The sequence below is a fragment of the Oxyura jamaicensis genome, chromosome 4, assembly GCF_011077185.1.
Source record: "Oxyura jamaicensis isolate SHBP4307 breed ruddy duck chromosome 4, BPBGC_Ojam_1.0, whole genome shotgun sequence".
Classification (NCBI taxonomy): domain Eukaryota; kingdom Metazoa; phylum Chordata; class Aves; order Anseriformes; family Anatidae; genus Oxyura; species Oxyura jamaicensis.
In genome coordinates this window covers 39,191,282-39,207,184 of record NC_048896.1, presented here as the reverse complement: position 1 = coordinate 39,207,184, position 15,903 = coordinate 39,191,282, and the positions used below count along the sequence as shown (strand labels likewise).

Sequence of the window (15,903 nt, the reverse complement as noted above, 5' to 3'; positions counted from 1 at the left end):
GCCCAAGGCCCCATCCAGCCTGGCCTTGAGCACCTCCAGGGATGGGGCATCCACAGCTTCTCTAGGCAAATTGTGCCAGTGCTCACTACCTGATTTTTTTTGTTCCAAAATTTTATGGTGCTGCAAAATGTCTCAGGTTTGCACCGACAAATGATGTAGTACCTTCTAACGTTCTTGTTTACGTTGTAGGTATTAACTACAGTCCAGTGTTTCCTTCTGGATTTGGAGATTGTGCACACAATGGTTCCCCACACAGCAGTGAGCAGCAGCAACATCCTGTAGATCATAATGCTTCCGGGAAAACTGAGTATATGGCGTTCCCCAAACCTTTTGAAAGTAGTCCCTCTAATGGAGCAGAAAAACAAAGGTACCGATTGCAATGGTGCAACTTTCCTTTAAGTGGTCTCATCGCTCCCCATCCCAGCCTCACAGGACTTATGGGAATTCCTCATTCTTTGAGGGGATTTACATTTAATGAAAACAAGTGATCTACAAGACGAGCTTTAATTTTAAAGTTTAATGTTTTTTGTACATTTTGTCAGTTGTATTGTTTTTTTCCTGTACATTAGTTAATGTATCGCTTCTTGAATATTTTAAGCTTGACTTTAGCACTGGAATAGCCTTTGGATGCATTTTATAAGTGGAGGAAGACTTCTCTGTCTTGAACATGAGCAGTAGAAATAACAAGGGGAGATGAGTAAATTCCGTGATTCTTTTTTTATGCTATCGCAGTGAATGTTCTAAAAATGTTTTGTCCTATAATACTACTTGAATACAACAAAGTGCGTAACTATATTCAGGTTGAAATCAGTGAGAAATGTGAATTTCTTCAGATGTTGGTTTTCAGTTTGGAAGGGCTTTTGCTACTTTTTTTTTTAATTAGTGTTCAGTTGATGACTAAATAGCTAGGGCAGATAGCTTCCTCCATAACGCAGGTTATGTATTTGCTTGGAAATACATGCTGAGAATGTCTGAGAGATTATGTTGTAATATGTTGTGCTCTTTCTTTCTTTTGATGGAAGGAGTCATAGACAACCCGAAGAGGAAATGGAAAAAAGATCAGCTTGGGTCAATGATAGCCAGGAAATGAAAAAAGATGATCAATCTCACCTGAAAGCAGGTTTTCCAGTTTCAGTACAAAACGTTGCTTCTGGTCATAAAAATCAGTCTGATATGAGCAGGAGAAGAGACTTTGAGGAGGAGTCTTTGGAAAGTTTTAGTAGCATGCCTGATCCAGTAGACCCAACTACTGTGACAAAGACATTTAAATCCAGAAAAGCATCAGCGCAAGCAAGCTTGGCATCAAAAGATAAAACACCCAAATCGAAGAATAAGAGAAAGAGTTCTCAGCTGAAAGGCAGAATTAAAAATACTGGTAGGTTGTAAAGGAATCTTGATCCATGTGGTGTTTGACATGGTGTACATAAACTCTACGTTACAGAGAATTTACTCTCCATAAATGGCTTCTGTAATAAGTTCTTGAAATAAATGTTACTGAAATAAGAATTTATTTTACATAACTACACAAAGCTTTCTGAACACTTTGGTAAATGAAAAGCATAAATTATTGGGAACCATGATTTGAATGCATAGTTCAGATAGATACAGATTTATTAAGATATGGAATAAGTGGCCTGGAGAATCTTCCTCTTCATTAGGTCTTCATCAAATTGAACGACTTGATGAAAGAGGTACTTAAGTAAAATGTAGAATGAGCTGAATGTAGTTACTGAGAGGGACAGTACTAGCATACATAGTACTGCTGCAGTCATTGAGGATTTAGTGCTGCTGTTTCACTTCAGTGAACAGAGGAAAACCTGAAACAACATGGGTGTTTTGCATCTTTGAGATTGTCCTTGAACCTATTTACAATAGTGGTAACACATTGTAAGCATTTTTTAAATTCCCTTTCCATTCCCTCCCACAAGGTTATGAAAGTGCAAGCGCTTCTAGTGTGTGTGAACCCTGCAAAAGCAATAAAAGCAAACACTCTGAAGAGGTTGTTCATGCAAAGGTGTTCAGCAAAAGGAATCGGGAACAATTAGAAAAAATAATTAAATACAGTAGATCTACAGAAATGTCTTCAGGTATTCTTTTCTGAATTTCAATAATTATGGTCATGTAAACTTTGTGTAAAGGGTCTCCTTAGTTGTTGGTGTATTATTTACAAGCAGTGTATTATGACAAGACAATAATATGCTTTAGCATGTAGATTTTGCTTTTTAATTTCTAAAGATTCTGTAAACAAAAGCATTTAACAGATGGGTATTGACTGCTGTTGGGTGTTCTCTGTAAATGAGGTACTTGATTATAGCTTGTTTCTAATTTATTTTAATGTAAAACAAAAACCTAGTCAACCAGAAACCTCACTAATTTCCTGGTATTTCTATGGAAAGTGATAATTGCACAACAGATGCAACTTTGTTTAGCATTTTAATTACATCCTGTACTGTATGCATGTTTTCTTTCTGTCTGTGCTTAAAGGAGCTCTATCAAATATCATTCAAACTAAATCTTATAACATCGCATAATCCCTTACATTTTTGCCATCTGCACTGCTTTTCTTGCATCTATATCATAAAAATATTATCTTTGTCTTTTTAGGTTCTTCCGGTACCTTCTTTTGTTTGAAAGATGCAGATACTTTAGTCATTGTAGCACGATGTGCAGCTTTGTCAATGTAGCTGTGTCCACACTAAGCTGTTTATTAGTGGGTGCATATATAATAAACTCCTACAAGTTAAGTTTTCACAATAAGCAGCTTTGACGTGATTTGGATGATTAAGCAGTTTTCCTCCTGCTGTTTTGTATAGACCCTGTCTTTATTTCTGGTGCGCATTTTTGTGTTTATCACTGTCTATCCCCACTTTCCTACAGCACATGCTAGGAGAATTCTGCAGCAGTCTAACAGAAATGCATGCATTGAAGTGCCAGGTAATGCATTCACTGCTTAGCTTCAACAATGTCCTTTTACTTTTTTTTCTCCTCTTAGCTTTGGTCCTACAGCTCAGACTGTTTAGCAGATGTTCAAAACTAGGTGTAGCTGCACCTTCTTTATAAACGAGGCAAGAGAACTTGTAGTTTGCATGATACATAACAACACATGCTACTTTAAATTGTGGTTGTTTACAATGTTGATCATGTTCTTGGTCAGTCATAATTAGAGTGGAAAATATGCAGGTAGACTCTACAACAAAAACTAATTTCAGTGGGCATTTTTGGTATGTGTAAATGCTGCTATTATATTTTAGTTATGATGAAGGGAAGCAATTTCTAGAGGTTTATTGCAGGTTGAAAAAGCTTGCCTCTATGCTTAATAATGTAAACTATTTGCAGTAGCAATAGCTGTATAACTGATAACTTCATTAACTTGAATACTAACAAATATGCATCTGTTAAACTCAGCTGAGTTTCTTTAAAATACAACTTTTTTTTTCCCATTCAACACTTGTCCAAATATGTGTGTAATAATTTAGAAGTTGCAATATAAGGATAATCCCTTTTAATTTTCAAAGGGTTAGGAGTCTTACTAGGAATCACATTGTCGTCTTGTGTATATGTAATTGGGCTTAAGGGTAGGAGGTTTTATGTAAGCCTCAGTAATGTGTGGGAATGTAGGATTTATGCTTGGGTGGGGAGGGGTGGCTGAATTCAGTCTAGTTTCCTTCACGTTCTTGATTATTTCTTGCAAAAATAGGGAATATTCATATATGATTGAGACCTTTGGTTGTCTTGTTTTGTATATGTTAAAAGTTGGTTTTCAGTGTTGAATACCTGTTCTGAAAGCAACATTGTGTTGTGTGTTATATTCTGTTTAATAAGGAATTCTTTCAAAATTATTTGATAGTAAGAACAAAACCTGATCCAAATGAATGTTTTATAATTTGTACCTAAAGGATCAAATAAATAATTATTTCAGCATGTTCAAATCTTTGTTGCCTTCAGGAGATGAGTAAGCTTTAAGAAAGCAGCTATATAATGGAATCTACAGTGACTGAGGTCTAACTTGCTTATGTAGCAAGCAGTCTTCTTTCAATTGGATGCATGTCAAGAACTTAGTGAGTTGTTGTTTTTTTTTCTTCTGCAGAAACTGGTAGTGATCTTTCTATGTTTGAAGCTTTGCGGGACACAATTTATTCTGAAGTTGCAACCCTTATTTCTCAAAATGAGTCTCGTCCCCACTTTCTAATTGAACTTTTCCATGAGCTACAACTGTTAAACACAGATTACCTAAGGCAAAGGGCTCTATATGCTTTACAGGTATGCAAAAAATTTTTTATATTGTGTATGAATTGAACAGATCTAAATACTTTTCTTTATACAGTATAGTTACCTTTTCCAGGATATAGTGACCAGACATTTATCTGAGAACAATGAGAAAGAGAAATGTACAAAGTCGCTGAATTGTGCAACATGGATAGCATCTAACTCTGAACTCACTCCCAGTGAAAGCCTTGCTTCCACAGATGATGTAAGTTTTAATTTCAAGTTCAGAAGCTAGTTTACTGTCAGCTTTTCCTGTATTTTCAATTTACATGCATGTTGGGTACTGAAATAATCACAGTAGTGGCTGAATTTGTCAAAAATTAATAAACATTCTAAAATTCTGAAAGAAGGTATGCAAGAGAAGCTTCATGCAGAAAGGACTAAACATGGAAGGATTCTTTACACTGGAAATTAGTGATGTGATAGGGAGGAACAACATAGAGGGGATATGAAGGGAATAAATGTGATACTGATGCTCAAAAATAGCTAATACCCACCCTCCTGTGAATAAGGTCAGGTGAGTACTGATCACAAAGTTTTCAAGCAATTTTTGGATTTCTGTATTTAAGAAACTACTGATGCCTCTGCTTAACTTCTTAAGTGTTTATAGTTCGGTATTTGGAGTAGAAAAAAAAAAACATGCTACAATTATCTGACTGGGGCAAAAACCTTGCTTTCAGGATATAAACCAGTAAGGCAGCCTGGTGACAATCCTTAATACCGCAGCATGTGGCTGAAAATAATTGCTCACTCATTCTCACATCTGTGAGAGTATGGTGCAGTTCTACTCTGTATTCAGCTGATTGGTGTTTTTTAGGAAACTTTTGACAAGAACTTCCCTACAGAAGCATGCCAAGACTGTGAACCAAATGATGCAGACAATGGGAGTACTATGTCTACATCTTCTCATTTTGAACCCTTTGCCACTGATGACCTTGGTAAGAATGATGTGATTTATTACAAAATCGCAAGTATTACTCCTTCACATGCTCTCAAAAAATGCCTGCAATCGTGCACTCTTATGTAGTGCACTTCTTTTTGATATAGTATGTAACTGTGTTTTATTACAAAACTTTGAGCAATTAGCCACTTCTGAAACACTTGGAGTTGATCAAAGTGTATGTAAAAAAAAATTATGACATCTGCAATTATGTGTGAACTTTAAAACCTATGGCTTTGAACTAATTTATATCTGTTTACTTGTCTATCCATTGAAAACTTTATTTAGATTAAAAAGTGTTTTTATTCTAAATATAGGCAACACAGTGATTCACTTAGATCAAGCTTTGGCTAGGATGAGGGAATATGAGCGTATGAAAATTGAAGCTGAAAGTACCCTTGACTCTGAGGGCTGCTCTAGTAATTTTCAGGGTGCTACTGCTGCTAAATTAGAAGGTATGCACATATGTACATATTTTGCTTAGTTTTAGAAAATAATTATTCTAAATATCAAGAATAATTTAATTGGCTGACTTGCTTTCCTCTTCGTTTATATTGAAAACTTAGCAAAGCTTCATAGAATCCTAACATGCTTAAGCAAATTTTTGATTTACTTTAAAAGAAGAAAATGTATATCTTTGAAAATGATATTTCTCAAATAGTAATGTTAAATGACTTAAACATGCACTCTTTTTTAACAAGGTCCAAGCACCAGTGAATGTCTTTCTGCACCACAGTCAAGCGAAGCTTCTGCTGTTCCGTGTCCTCGCATAGATACTCAGCAGCTTGACCGGCAGATTAAAGCCATTATGAAAGAGGTCATTCCTTTTCTGAAGGTAAGAATTCTTTTCAGTAACATCTGAAGAATTAGGAGAATAAGACGACAAGCTTTACACTTGCATAGAAGAGCATTCTTTATATTGAATTAATAGAAAAGGTGATAGCCTTTCCATGTTTAAGGTAATAAAAGTACATTTCAAATATAAAACTTTTTTACCATTCTAAAGCAAACTTATTTGCTTGCACTTTGTTGAACATGTGTGAATGTGTTTCAGTACTTGAAGAGTATATCCAAAATAATGGATTTAGTTTGTAATGAATTTGTAAATAACTAAGTTGTTATTAAGGTATGTTTACCATCAAATATCTTTCAAATTTCCACTTTATTTTAAATGGGTAACTCACATCTTAGCAACAGCTACCAATATGTACTAAGTTGCAGATATTGCTGAGAATGAAGTAAGGATTAACTACTCCACTGAAAGATTCTGTGGAGCTTTTAATGGGAAAAAGAAATGGTAGTTTCTAGATTGCATAAGGTTGGTGGACTCTGGTTTCGAGAACAGGGATTTCTTTGTTTGGAGCTGACTCGGTCATATAGAAATACTTAGAAATGTATTTCTGAAGTATTTGCTCAAAAACTGAAAATTCTAACCAAACTGTTACATTTTACATAACAGGAGATATTTTTTGAAAAATAGCTGTTGTTGATTAACATTAATTCTTCATGGTTACAACTATCTTTAAAGTTGAGAACTTGTGAACTTCTATCTATACAGAAGAGAAATGTAATTCTTTAAAGAAGGAAAAATAATCACAGTTCATTCTTTGCGCGGTTAAAGAACAGAGAATGTTGAGTTGTAAGATGCATAAGTCACCTCCATCGAGTTCAAGTCCCCTTTTATAGTATGCCCGGTATGTAAGCTTAGGTTTGTGTAGTAAGGTGCTTAGTTGGTATTAGTTGTAAACTTAAAAACTCTGTATGATTGACATGCCACCACCTCAGTGCATGAGGGCTTCTGTTTTGTGTGCAGTTCTAAAGAAGCTTACAGCAGTAGGTATCTTAGTGTACACTTTCATACACATGTAACACAGTAACTAATACAATTGTTCAAATGTTAAAAGATGAGATACATACATCCAGTACATTAGTATGTATTGGACATAAGTGAGATAGTTCGTGTGTCATGGTGGATCAGTCATTAATGAAGTATGGTATCTGCTATAATTGTGTTCCAGTTTGGTTTGTGAGGGGAGCAAGAACCTAAGCAATCTATTCCTGCAGTACATTTCCTTGAGTGCATTTTTTTTAATAAATTAATTTCAATATTTGAGATGAGGGCTGACTTTTTAAAGTGGTAACTAAGCTCATCCTATAATGTTTAGGAACACATGGATGAAGTGTGCTCTTCTCAATTGCTGACATCAGTAAGACGTATGGTCTTGACTCTTACGCAACAGAATGATGAAAGTAAAGAATTTGTGAAGTTCTTTCATAAGCAACTTGGCAGTATACTTCAGGTTAGTAGCTTTTCAATATTGTTTTGCAATACTATATTGCAATTTGGATAATCAGCAACAGTTAAAACCAGATTCCCTAAAGCAATATTTTACAACTCCGGTGATAGCCCTTGTGATTTCCTGAAAATCAGTAATTACTGTCAAATTACTATCAATAATTTGATAAGTTTTATGGTACTAGGGATTCTATATAAAAGCTGTTTAAGACATGAAACCTGTTTATAATAGTTTGTAATTTTATTTTTAATACTTAACTAATTTTGAGAGTTAAGAATATGGCAAGTACTTGGTCTTTGAAGTTTGAAAGTTTGTTTCAAAAACCAGAGTTTTATTTCTCTTCATAGGATTCACTGGCAAAATTTGCTGGTAGAAAACTAAAAGACTGTGGGGAAGATCTTCTTGTGGAGATTTCTGAGGTGTTGTTTAATGAATTAGCCTTCTTTAAACTCATGCAAGACTTGGACAGCAACAGCATTTCTGTAAAGCAGAGGTGTAAAAGAAAAATAGAAACAACTGAAGAGATACAGTCTTATGCTAAAGAGGTTTGTTTTATTTTTTTTTTTTAATTTAATTTTTCTAAGTTTCATAGATGTCTGTTTTTCCTAAACTTATTTGATTAACTTCATTCATATGTTGTGTATATGGGTGGTGGTTGTGGTGTGTTTTTTCTGTGTGGTCATAATTTATTGATTCTCAGCTACAGATGTCTAGTTGTGTAGACTTCATAAATGGGAAATGTATTTTAATGGCTATATGTGCACATCAGGCAGAATAGTCAAGTGATGAAATAATACTAATATCTGGGTCCATCAAGTAGTCAAATTAAGTATTTTGACATACAGGTGTCATGGTTCATCATGTCTTCAGCTATTCCTACAGCTTTTCCTTGTAGTAGCTTAGTCAGGCACCATCTTTTTTATAACACTATAGCTAGGTACTCATCAAACAGTTGGCCTGTTGGCATATGTGCCATGTATGTCTCCTGGAATTAGGGTAATATATATATATATGTTTGGAAATAAGTGAGAATTCTGCTCTAACAATGCAGTTTTTAGTTGCTTTTGTCACCCTTTACAGTATTAGAGATGTTGTGTGACTTTATTGCAGTGCAGTTTTTACAAACAGAACTTTTTGAGTTATGCAAACTGGTTAAAAAAGAAACACTAAAACAAGTCTTGTTCATATAACTCTTAAATTAGTTGTGTATCTACCTCAGTATTTCTTCTTGTGTAGTCTTTTCGGCTTTCTTTTAGAAATACAAAAAAATATATATCCAACAAGTCATTCATATTTTGAAATGACAACAGAAGATAGGGTGAATCTGTCCTCAGCTATGAACTCCTGGTTTTAACCACAGCATCTACTTAATTTCAATATACCTCAACTTAGATGTGCCAGTACTATAGCTAATGTGGAATTGGTTTCTTTACAAGCGGCTCCACAGTCTAAGAGATGATCTGAATTGAGAGAGATTTGGATACGATTTCCTGTGTTATCTGAAGTGGGTCATTGGATCCTCTTACGTAAAGGATTGGTTTATACCATGCCATAAGAATGCATGGAGCCAACTTAGATCTGTCATTTCTTCTCATCTTCTGGAAGTCAGTGTCTGCATTGTTGCTGAGACATAAGTTCAGATTCAGTGGGGCCTGAGGTGAGCCAGAACTGGTAGGTCCTGGATATTTTGTACAGATCACACAAATATCTCTATATAGTTTTCTCACAGCTTTCAGATCCGGGATCCTGATACAGGCACATCTGATTTTACTCTATTTTGTGACTGTCTTGAGTCCAGTAAACTAACTGGTTTCAGCTGTGCTGAAAAACACAGCTCTTTTTCTTGATTAGAGGTGGCATACCTAATTCCATAGGTTAAGCAAGATTCAGCAAGTCTAGAGATATAGCCTGTGTACACACGCATTTTAAAAGAAAAAGGTCTAGCATACTTCTCACAATATTTTGCAACTCTAAAATTGTGAAGACATCTGTGCAAGCATCTCATTGTATAGAATTCCCCATGGCTTACCACAGTTAGCCAGATAGCAGTACTTGGGAAGACTGCATTTCAGGCAGCCTTCCCCGAAGCCTTAGTTTGGTTCAGTATTTCAAAGTTATTTCAGTGTAGAATTGAAGACACCTTGTGTTTCTTCTAGGCAAAAAAAGGTCTCCAGGTGGATGTTTGTTCATCTGCTGAAGATGTCGATGAGGACAAAGTATGTTTATGCTTCTCAACTGTCTTTATTCATCAGATAATTTCACAGATGAATTAGGCTTACTGTTTTCTATCATATAAATCCAGTAGCTGTAAGCTGCCTGTTACTTAGTGTTTATATATTTATTAAACATCTTGCTTTTTTTTCTATGTTGTTTCCAGTGATTTACTTTATCAAAGTAAATTATAACTTCCCTTTTATAATTTGAGTTGCCAGTCTGGAAAATAAGTACCAAAAAAAAATGCCTTCAGTAACATAACTTGGATATTGGTTCCTTAGTCCTTCCAGTTTTTATTCCACTTACTACTGCAAAGCCATTGTCAGTGTAAACACTGCATTTCTTACAAAACAATGTCTTGTTATCTTTCAACAAGTGTGGTCAGATCAACAAAGACAGCATTAAAGATACTTTTTTATTTACTGAAATTTTATGTAAAGTCTAAAAAGAACAAAGTTCATGTTGAACATGGCATGACTGAAATGGAGTAATTTGTGATGCTTTATTTGCTTTAGGGTAGGAATTTTTCATTTTCATATTCATTTCCCAGTATAGGAAAAAAAAATAAATCCAAAGTTATCTTATTACCAGATTTGATCTGGGGCTCAAAGCACTGAGAAAGCACTCAGTCATTTCTTGAAAAATCAAGTAACGAGGGCAGTGCATAGAGATGGTGCTCAGCTATTTTTAGTAATGGGCATTTTCTTTTTTAATGTTATTCTACGTAGGATGAAAAATAATTAATTGAAGACAGATGATCTGTATTGGGGCACATAGTTGAGATCTTCGGAGTTGCTTTGTGTGCTCTCTGAGTTACTAAATGTTAGGAGCTAAAATATCTTCCTTTTTCCTTTAAGCTTGTTTTGAAAACCACTAAAATCATTGTGCTAGGGGAGAGGAGTTTTTTTTTGAAATTTTGGGTTTTTGTTGGAATGTTTGGGTTTTTCCAACCAAGAATAAGATATGTGATGCACTAAAATAGTGTTGAATGCTTTCCTAGATGTCATATGCATACATATAGGCCTAGAGTCATTGCTTTCTTCTAGGGCTTAGAGCTTCTGTCATACTGTTTAGGAAGTAAAAATGGAAATCTATATATTGCTTGTTTTGATTGCTTTCATATAGAAGAATCCTGCAAGATTTGGAGTCAAGCTCAGGGCTTTATCTTGGGTTCATATAGACTGAGCAGAAATTTCTCACGTAAGGTATTGAGCAAATCATTTAGCAGAGGAACTGTTGAGTAGCTCTTGTCAAAGAAATGAAAATAAACATTAGGGAATATTCCTAATATCTACTAGAGTTAATTTAGGAGTGAACAGAAACCACTAGACAGTAACAGTGCAAGTGTTTCTCACCTCCTCATGTTAGTGAATTACCTGCCTGAAGGAAAAAAGCTTAAAGCTAGAAAGTCAATCAATATGAGCATTTTCAGATAATGAAATAATCAGTTATGATGTCCTTTATGGCTATGTCTGAATGGTGTGGGACCTATCTTAGTAGGTTCTAATGCTCTGTTTCTGAAATACCTTTGCAGAATTCATTTCAAGGCCTTACGTCCTTCTTAAACATGAGCTTTTAGCCTGCAGGTGTTTGAGTTTGAGGTGGGAGGGAAAAGGTGAATCTTTGCAGGAACCATAACTTAATCTGTAGATAAACAAACACAAAATTGCACAATATTCTTTGTTTTCCTAGGACAAGGATGAGACTGAAACTGTGAAACCAGCACAGGGCTCAGAAATGTATGATGGTAATGAAGTTCCTGAAAGCATTAAGTCTGATGCTTCTGACCAAGAGGAAGATGAAGAAAGTGAAAGTGCCCCGGTGGCTATAAGTAAGTGCTTTCTATAGCTCATCAGTCAGTGCTTTCACTGTGGTCTTGACTAGCTAATTTTACAACAGAAATTTCATGTAGTACTGCTTTGTAACACCTGCCTTCAAAGGTTTTCTAGTCAGGTCTTTCTCAGTGAAAGTCTTCCAGTATGGTATTTACTAATACCTTGTCAAGGGTTAAACATTCCAATAAGAGGAGCTTTTGCTTTTTGTAATTACCACATCTTGTAGAAGCACACGTTGGAATCATATTCATAGCTTGCTAAGTTGCCTATCCTGCTTCAAACTTCAAAGTTTCTCAAGCTTTGGGCTGAATAATGTGAAAGCTGCTAAAATTCTATGCAACTTTTCAGTTAAATGACAATTTCTGAATATGCTTATTTTTCGTATTGATTAATAATCTTGCATATTTTTTAATCACTTCTGTCCTGTTTGTCAAACACCAACAACTCATGTCTTGGTTTCCCCTACTTACATTCTTAACACCATTTTGTTTCATAAGTGAAATATTTCACACCAACACAGTAGTATTTTTTGATAATATGGCTCATGTGGAGCATACGAATATTGGAAAGTGTGTCATCACTGCATTGTAATTTAAAAGAATCTTTTGACCTTAGAGTTGTAAGTGATGACTGCAGCAAATCCCCTAAAGGGATATGGATTTTGCAGCCATCTTACTCTTTGAGATGCATCAGTAAGAGTTCTTACTGAGAAAATTACAGGAAGTTACATTAATATGTAAATCCAATATGAAGGCGGTTTTATGTTGATTTACGTTTAGGCTTATCAAAAGCAGAAACCCAAGCTCTGACTAATTATGGCAGTGGAGAAGATGAAAATGAAGATGAAGAAATAGAATTTGAGGAAGGACCTGTTGATGTGCAGACATCACTACAAGCGAGCAGTGAAACAGCAACTGAAAATGAACAGGTATCACCGAAGTTGTAAACACAAGAAAGCTATGTCAGTGTGTAACTTTTCAGAATAATATATTGTAGCACACTTCGTACTGACAAAGGTAGAGAAACAATCCAAGAGATGAAATGAAACCAATAGTTGCTACATTAAAAAAAAAAAAGCTTACTACTCATTGCCTGCCTGAATTTATTACTGGCATAATTGATGCTGGAATGGATGGGCACACGCACACACGTTTGTCTGCTGTTGGAGAGAGAAAACAAGCAATAGGAAAGGTAAACTATCAAAAAAAAAAGTTTTACGCTGTTAACGTGTTCTTCTGTGCTTGCTGACATCAAGGTAATTATTGGGCATTTTTTTGCAGAAGACATTGGCATTTGTATTTTAACATGTCTTTGGTTTGTCTTTCCTTTTACAAGGCATGTAATATTTTTTCCAGAACAATGATGAAATGTTATTGGCTGTTATTGCCATTTCATTGTTAGCTTCCTTAAAAACACCTGGATGTGTGTGACCTGGCTCTGGAGACTTATTTCCTGACATGCAAAGAATTAACAAAATGGAGTTTTGAGTCTTTTGAAACTCTGGTTTACTTAAAGCTATTAACATTTAGGCAATTTATAGAGCATTTTGTGCCTTAAAAGCTTAAACAGTCGGTCTTTCCAGTGGAACCAGAAGGTTTATTTGGGAACTACTATAGCAAAAATAAAATAAAATAAAAAATTAATGTTCAGTTAAAACACATATATCAGTATTAATAGTTTCTTAAAGTGTGGTTGACCAACTGATTGAATTCTATTTCCAAGAGTAGAACTTAGTATTTTTATTTCATGCTAGTTAAGACAAAAACACTGAACAAGTGTACAATGTGTTTTTAATTACCAAGGAAGAGTGAATTGTGCAATAAGCTACAAAACTTGTTAGTAGAACTTGTTTTAATTCACGAGTTCTTGGAGAACTTGTTCTAATTCATTTTTACCTTCTCCAATAGACTTCAAACCAAGAACTGAATAAAACAAAAGGCAGTGATACTATGTCATCCAAACAAGAATCTGCTAATGTAAAAGGTAAGACCAGTATGAATTGAGAGATTAACAATTCTATATGAATTGCACGCTGTAAGAATTATCTGGGACAGTGTCTGGGATATATGTAATTAAGAGGAAGATGATCAAACTTGTGAGAGTTTATTGGGCTGTTTTTTTTCATGATACCATGTCATTTGACTTAATACATCTGTGTTGATATAAATGCAGTGAATCTTTTAAAGAGGAAGCTTGAAATAATCTTATGGTAGGTGTGTTACAGTTTTTGGTGTTTAACACTTAAATGAATTTCAAGTAATTACTGCAGCCACTGATAATTGTAGCTGTATAGTGTGTCTATTACAGGATTTTGATGTTTGGAATTGTCTACTATGTGTTTTTTCCTGCTATTGCCATTTAGTAGCAATTGAAATAATTTTTTTATTTTAAAGATTTATGCTGGGTTGTAACCGATTAAGAACTGAGAAATCATTTTCTGTGTCAAAACACAGCCAGCTGGTATGGATGTTATTTGTAGTTGTAATCTCCTGCTTTTCTTCCTGTGTCCTTCTGTTACAAATACTGGTTTGGGGTTTTGTCTTTTTTCTTAAACTAAAGTCAGAATTTGAACAGATTCAGGATCAACACAAGAATGTGTAAAAATGTTAGGGGATTTATTGTTCTGAATCTCCTTATACCTAGATTGTGTATTTAACAGTAGGCCTTAAAGTTCTGGAGTTGTTTTTTTAAAAAAAAAAAAAAAAAAATGCTTTATCAAGTTAGAAGTTTTTAAATCAGATACTGTCCTATGATAATTGCTAGTACTGTAGTGTATGGCACTCTAAGTACAAATAACTCATGTTTTATTTTAGTAAGTTGTCTGGGTCTGAGGGACTAATTCACTTTCATTGCTTATTTGTAGCTTTAAAACATTTGTTTAAGGAAAAAAAGATAATCTGTGTCTTTTGTACTCAGAATCTTCTACCATTTCTACCTAGTTAAAATGAAGTTTTACGGTTTTAGGTGAACAAGATGCAGCTACACTTTTGCCTCATTACCTCAATGTCGTGGAGAACAACACACCACCTTTAACAGTCAACACCCCAGAATCATTTATAACAGCCAGTGTGAAAACAGAAGAAACAAGCTCATTGTTACCAGGAAATGAGACTCAAAAGCTAGATACAGCATGTGTAGTAAACAAGTCATCTGCTGGAAGTTCTGAAAGCTCCATGGCTGGCAGTCCTGATACAGAGTCACCTGTATTAGTGAATGAATATGTACGTATAATTCAGTTGGGATACATTTGTCCTGGTTTCAGATAGGACAACATCATCTAAGAAAAATGAGAAGCTTTTTTTTATTTATTTCAGTGTTATTTATTGTTTCAAGTCTCGTTTAGTTGTCATCTGCAAATTTGATGTGGGCATTTCTTTTTGATGTACTGCTTAAAATGTTAAAAATTCTAGTTTTGGAGTGAACATAAAACTGGCACTAAATGTCACTTTTTATTAACAGGAAGCTGGTTCTGGAAATGTAAGTCAAAAATCTGATGAGGATGATTTTGTGAAAGTTGAAGACTTGCCCCTTAAACTTGCAGTGTATTCAGAGGTACTTTGTTTTTTGTTGTTATTTAGAAGTGCATGCTTTAAATATCTTGATTATCATCAAGACAACAGTAAGAATTATCTAGAATTGAGTTTTGCTTTATCCGTTACAAAGGCAGATTTAATGAAGAAAATGGCATCAGAGGCCCAAACCAACAGTTTGTCTGACGAGTTACTGGATGGAGGTAGAGCCCAAGATGAAGAATTAGTAGGAGATGCCCAAACTTTGAAAGAACCAGGTTAGGATTATTTTCTAAATCATCTCCACATACTGGGAAAACATTCTGAAATGGCCTTAGAATTTACATATCTTGTTATCATATAAGAAATCACAGTGGTGCAGAAAGCATATCCTTTATATGATCATGCCTTGGCAAATAATGCATTGATATGAAGGGTTTTGCCTTTCATGTCCCTTCTGTATATTTCCATTAGATTCTGTGCCTAAAACTCATAAAAATTAACATTTAAAATGCACAATGTAATTTCATGTTTTTAAAACTTAATAAAAGCATTTTTATTTTTTGTTATATAAGCTTGGGTTCAATATTTTAAATTTTAATTGCTGTTATCTGATTTAATTGCTAGTATCCGATTACTAGTATGCTTAATAAAATCTGCTGACAGATTGCTCGGTGTTTGTAATAGGGAAGCTCTAGAGACTTTTTTGGAAAAGTAAAATATCACTTAAGAGAAAAGAGAATGTTTTTGGTATAAACCATGCCATGAGGTAGAAAAAAATCTTTAGCGTGTATGACAGTAATAAAGATTTCCATTGTTGCTTTCATGGAACTATTTCTGGA

At 34.7% G+C, this 15,903-nt stretch overlaps 1 protein-coding gene across 9 annotated transcripts in view; it reads left to right on the top strand.

Moving 5' to 3' along the window:
- The window catches only part of PCM1 (pericentriolar material 1), a 42,041-nt gene that overhangs the window by 25,110 nt on the left and 1,028 nt on the right, over positions 1–15,903 (top strand). For 5 of the 9 annotated variants that reach the window (XM_035324512.1, XM_035324517.1, XM_035324511.1 and 2 more), the window contains 18 exons: positions 190–367; positions 1,023–1,375; positions 1,929–2,087; positions 2,878–2,934; positions 4,088–4,260; positions 4,343–4,471; positions 5,084–5,204; positions 5,524–5,661; positions 5,908–6,041; positions 7,372–7,506; positions 7,851–8,048; positions 9,660–9,719; positions 11,410–11,548; positions 12,332–12,480; positions 13,460–13,535; positions 14,517–14,773; positions 15,012–15,104; positions 15,216–15,339. In XM_035324512.1, the coding sequence (XP_035180403.1) occupies positions 190–367; positions 1,023–1,375; positions 1,929–2,087; positions 2,878–2,934; positions 4,088–4,260; positions 4,343–4,471; positions 5,084–5,204; positions 5,524–5,661; positions 5,908–6,041; positions 7,372–7,506; positions 7,851–8,048; positions 9,660–9,719; positions 11,410–11,548; positions 12,332–12,480; positions 13,460–13,535; positions 14,517–14,773; positions 15,012–15,104; positions 15,216–15,339 (2,673 nt within the window). The remainder of the gene's footprint in view (positions 1–189; positions 368–1,022; positions 1,376–1,928; positions 2,088–2,877; positions 2,935–4,087; positions 4,261–4,342; positions 4,472–5,083; positions 5,205–5,523; positions 5,662–5,907; positions 6,042–7,371; positions 7,507–7,850; positions 8,049–9,659; positions 9,720–11,409; positions 11,549–12,331; positions 12,481–13,459; positions 13,536–14,516; positions 14,774–15,011; positions 15,105–15,215; positions 15,340–15,903) is intronic. The other 4 variants (XM_035324514.1, XM_035324516.1, XM_035324515.1 and 1 more) reach the window with 4 other exon arrangements.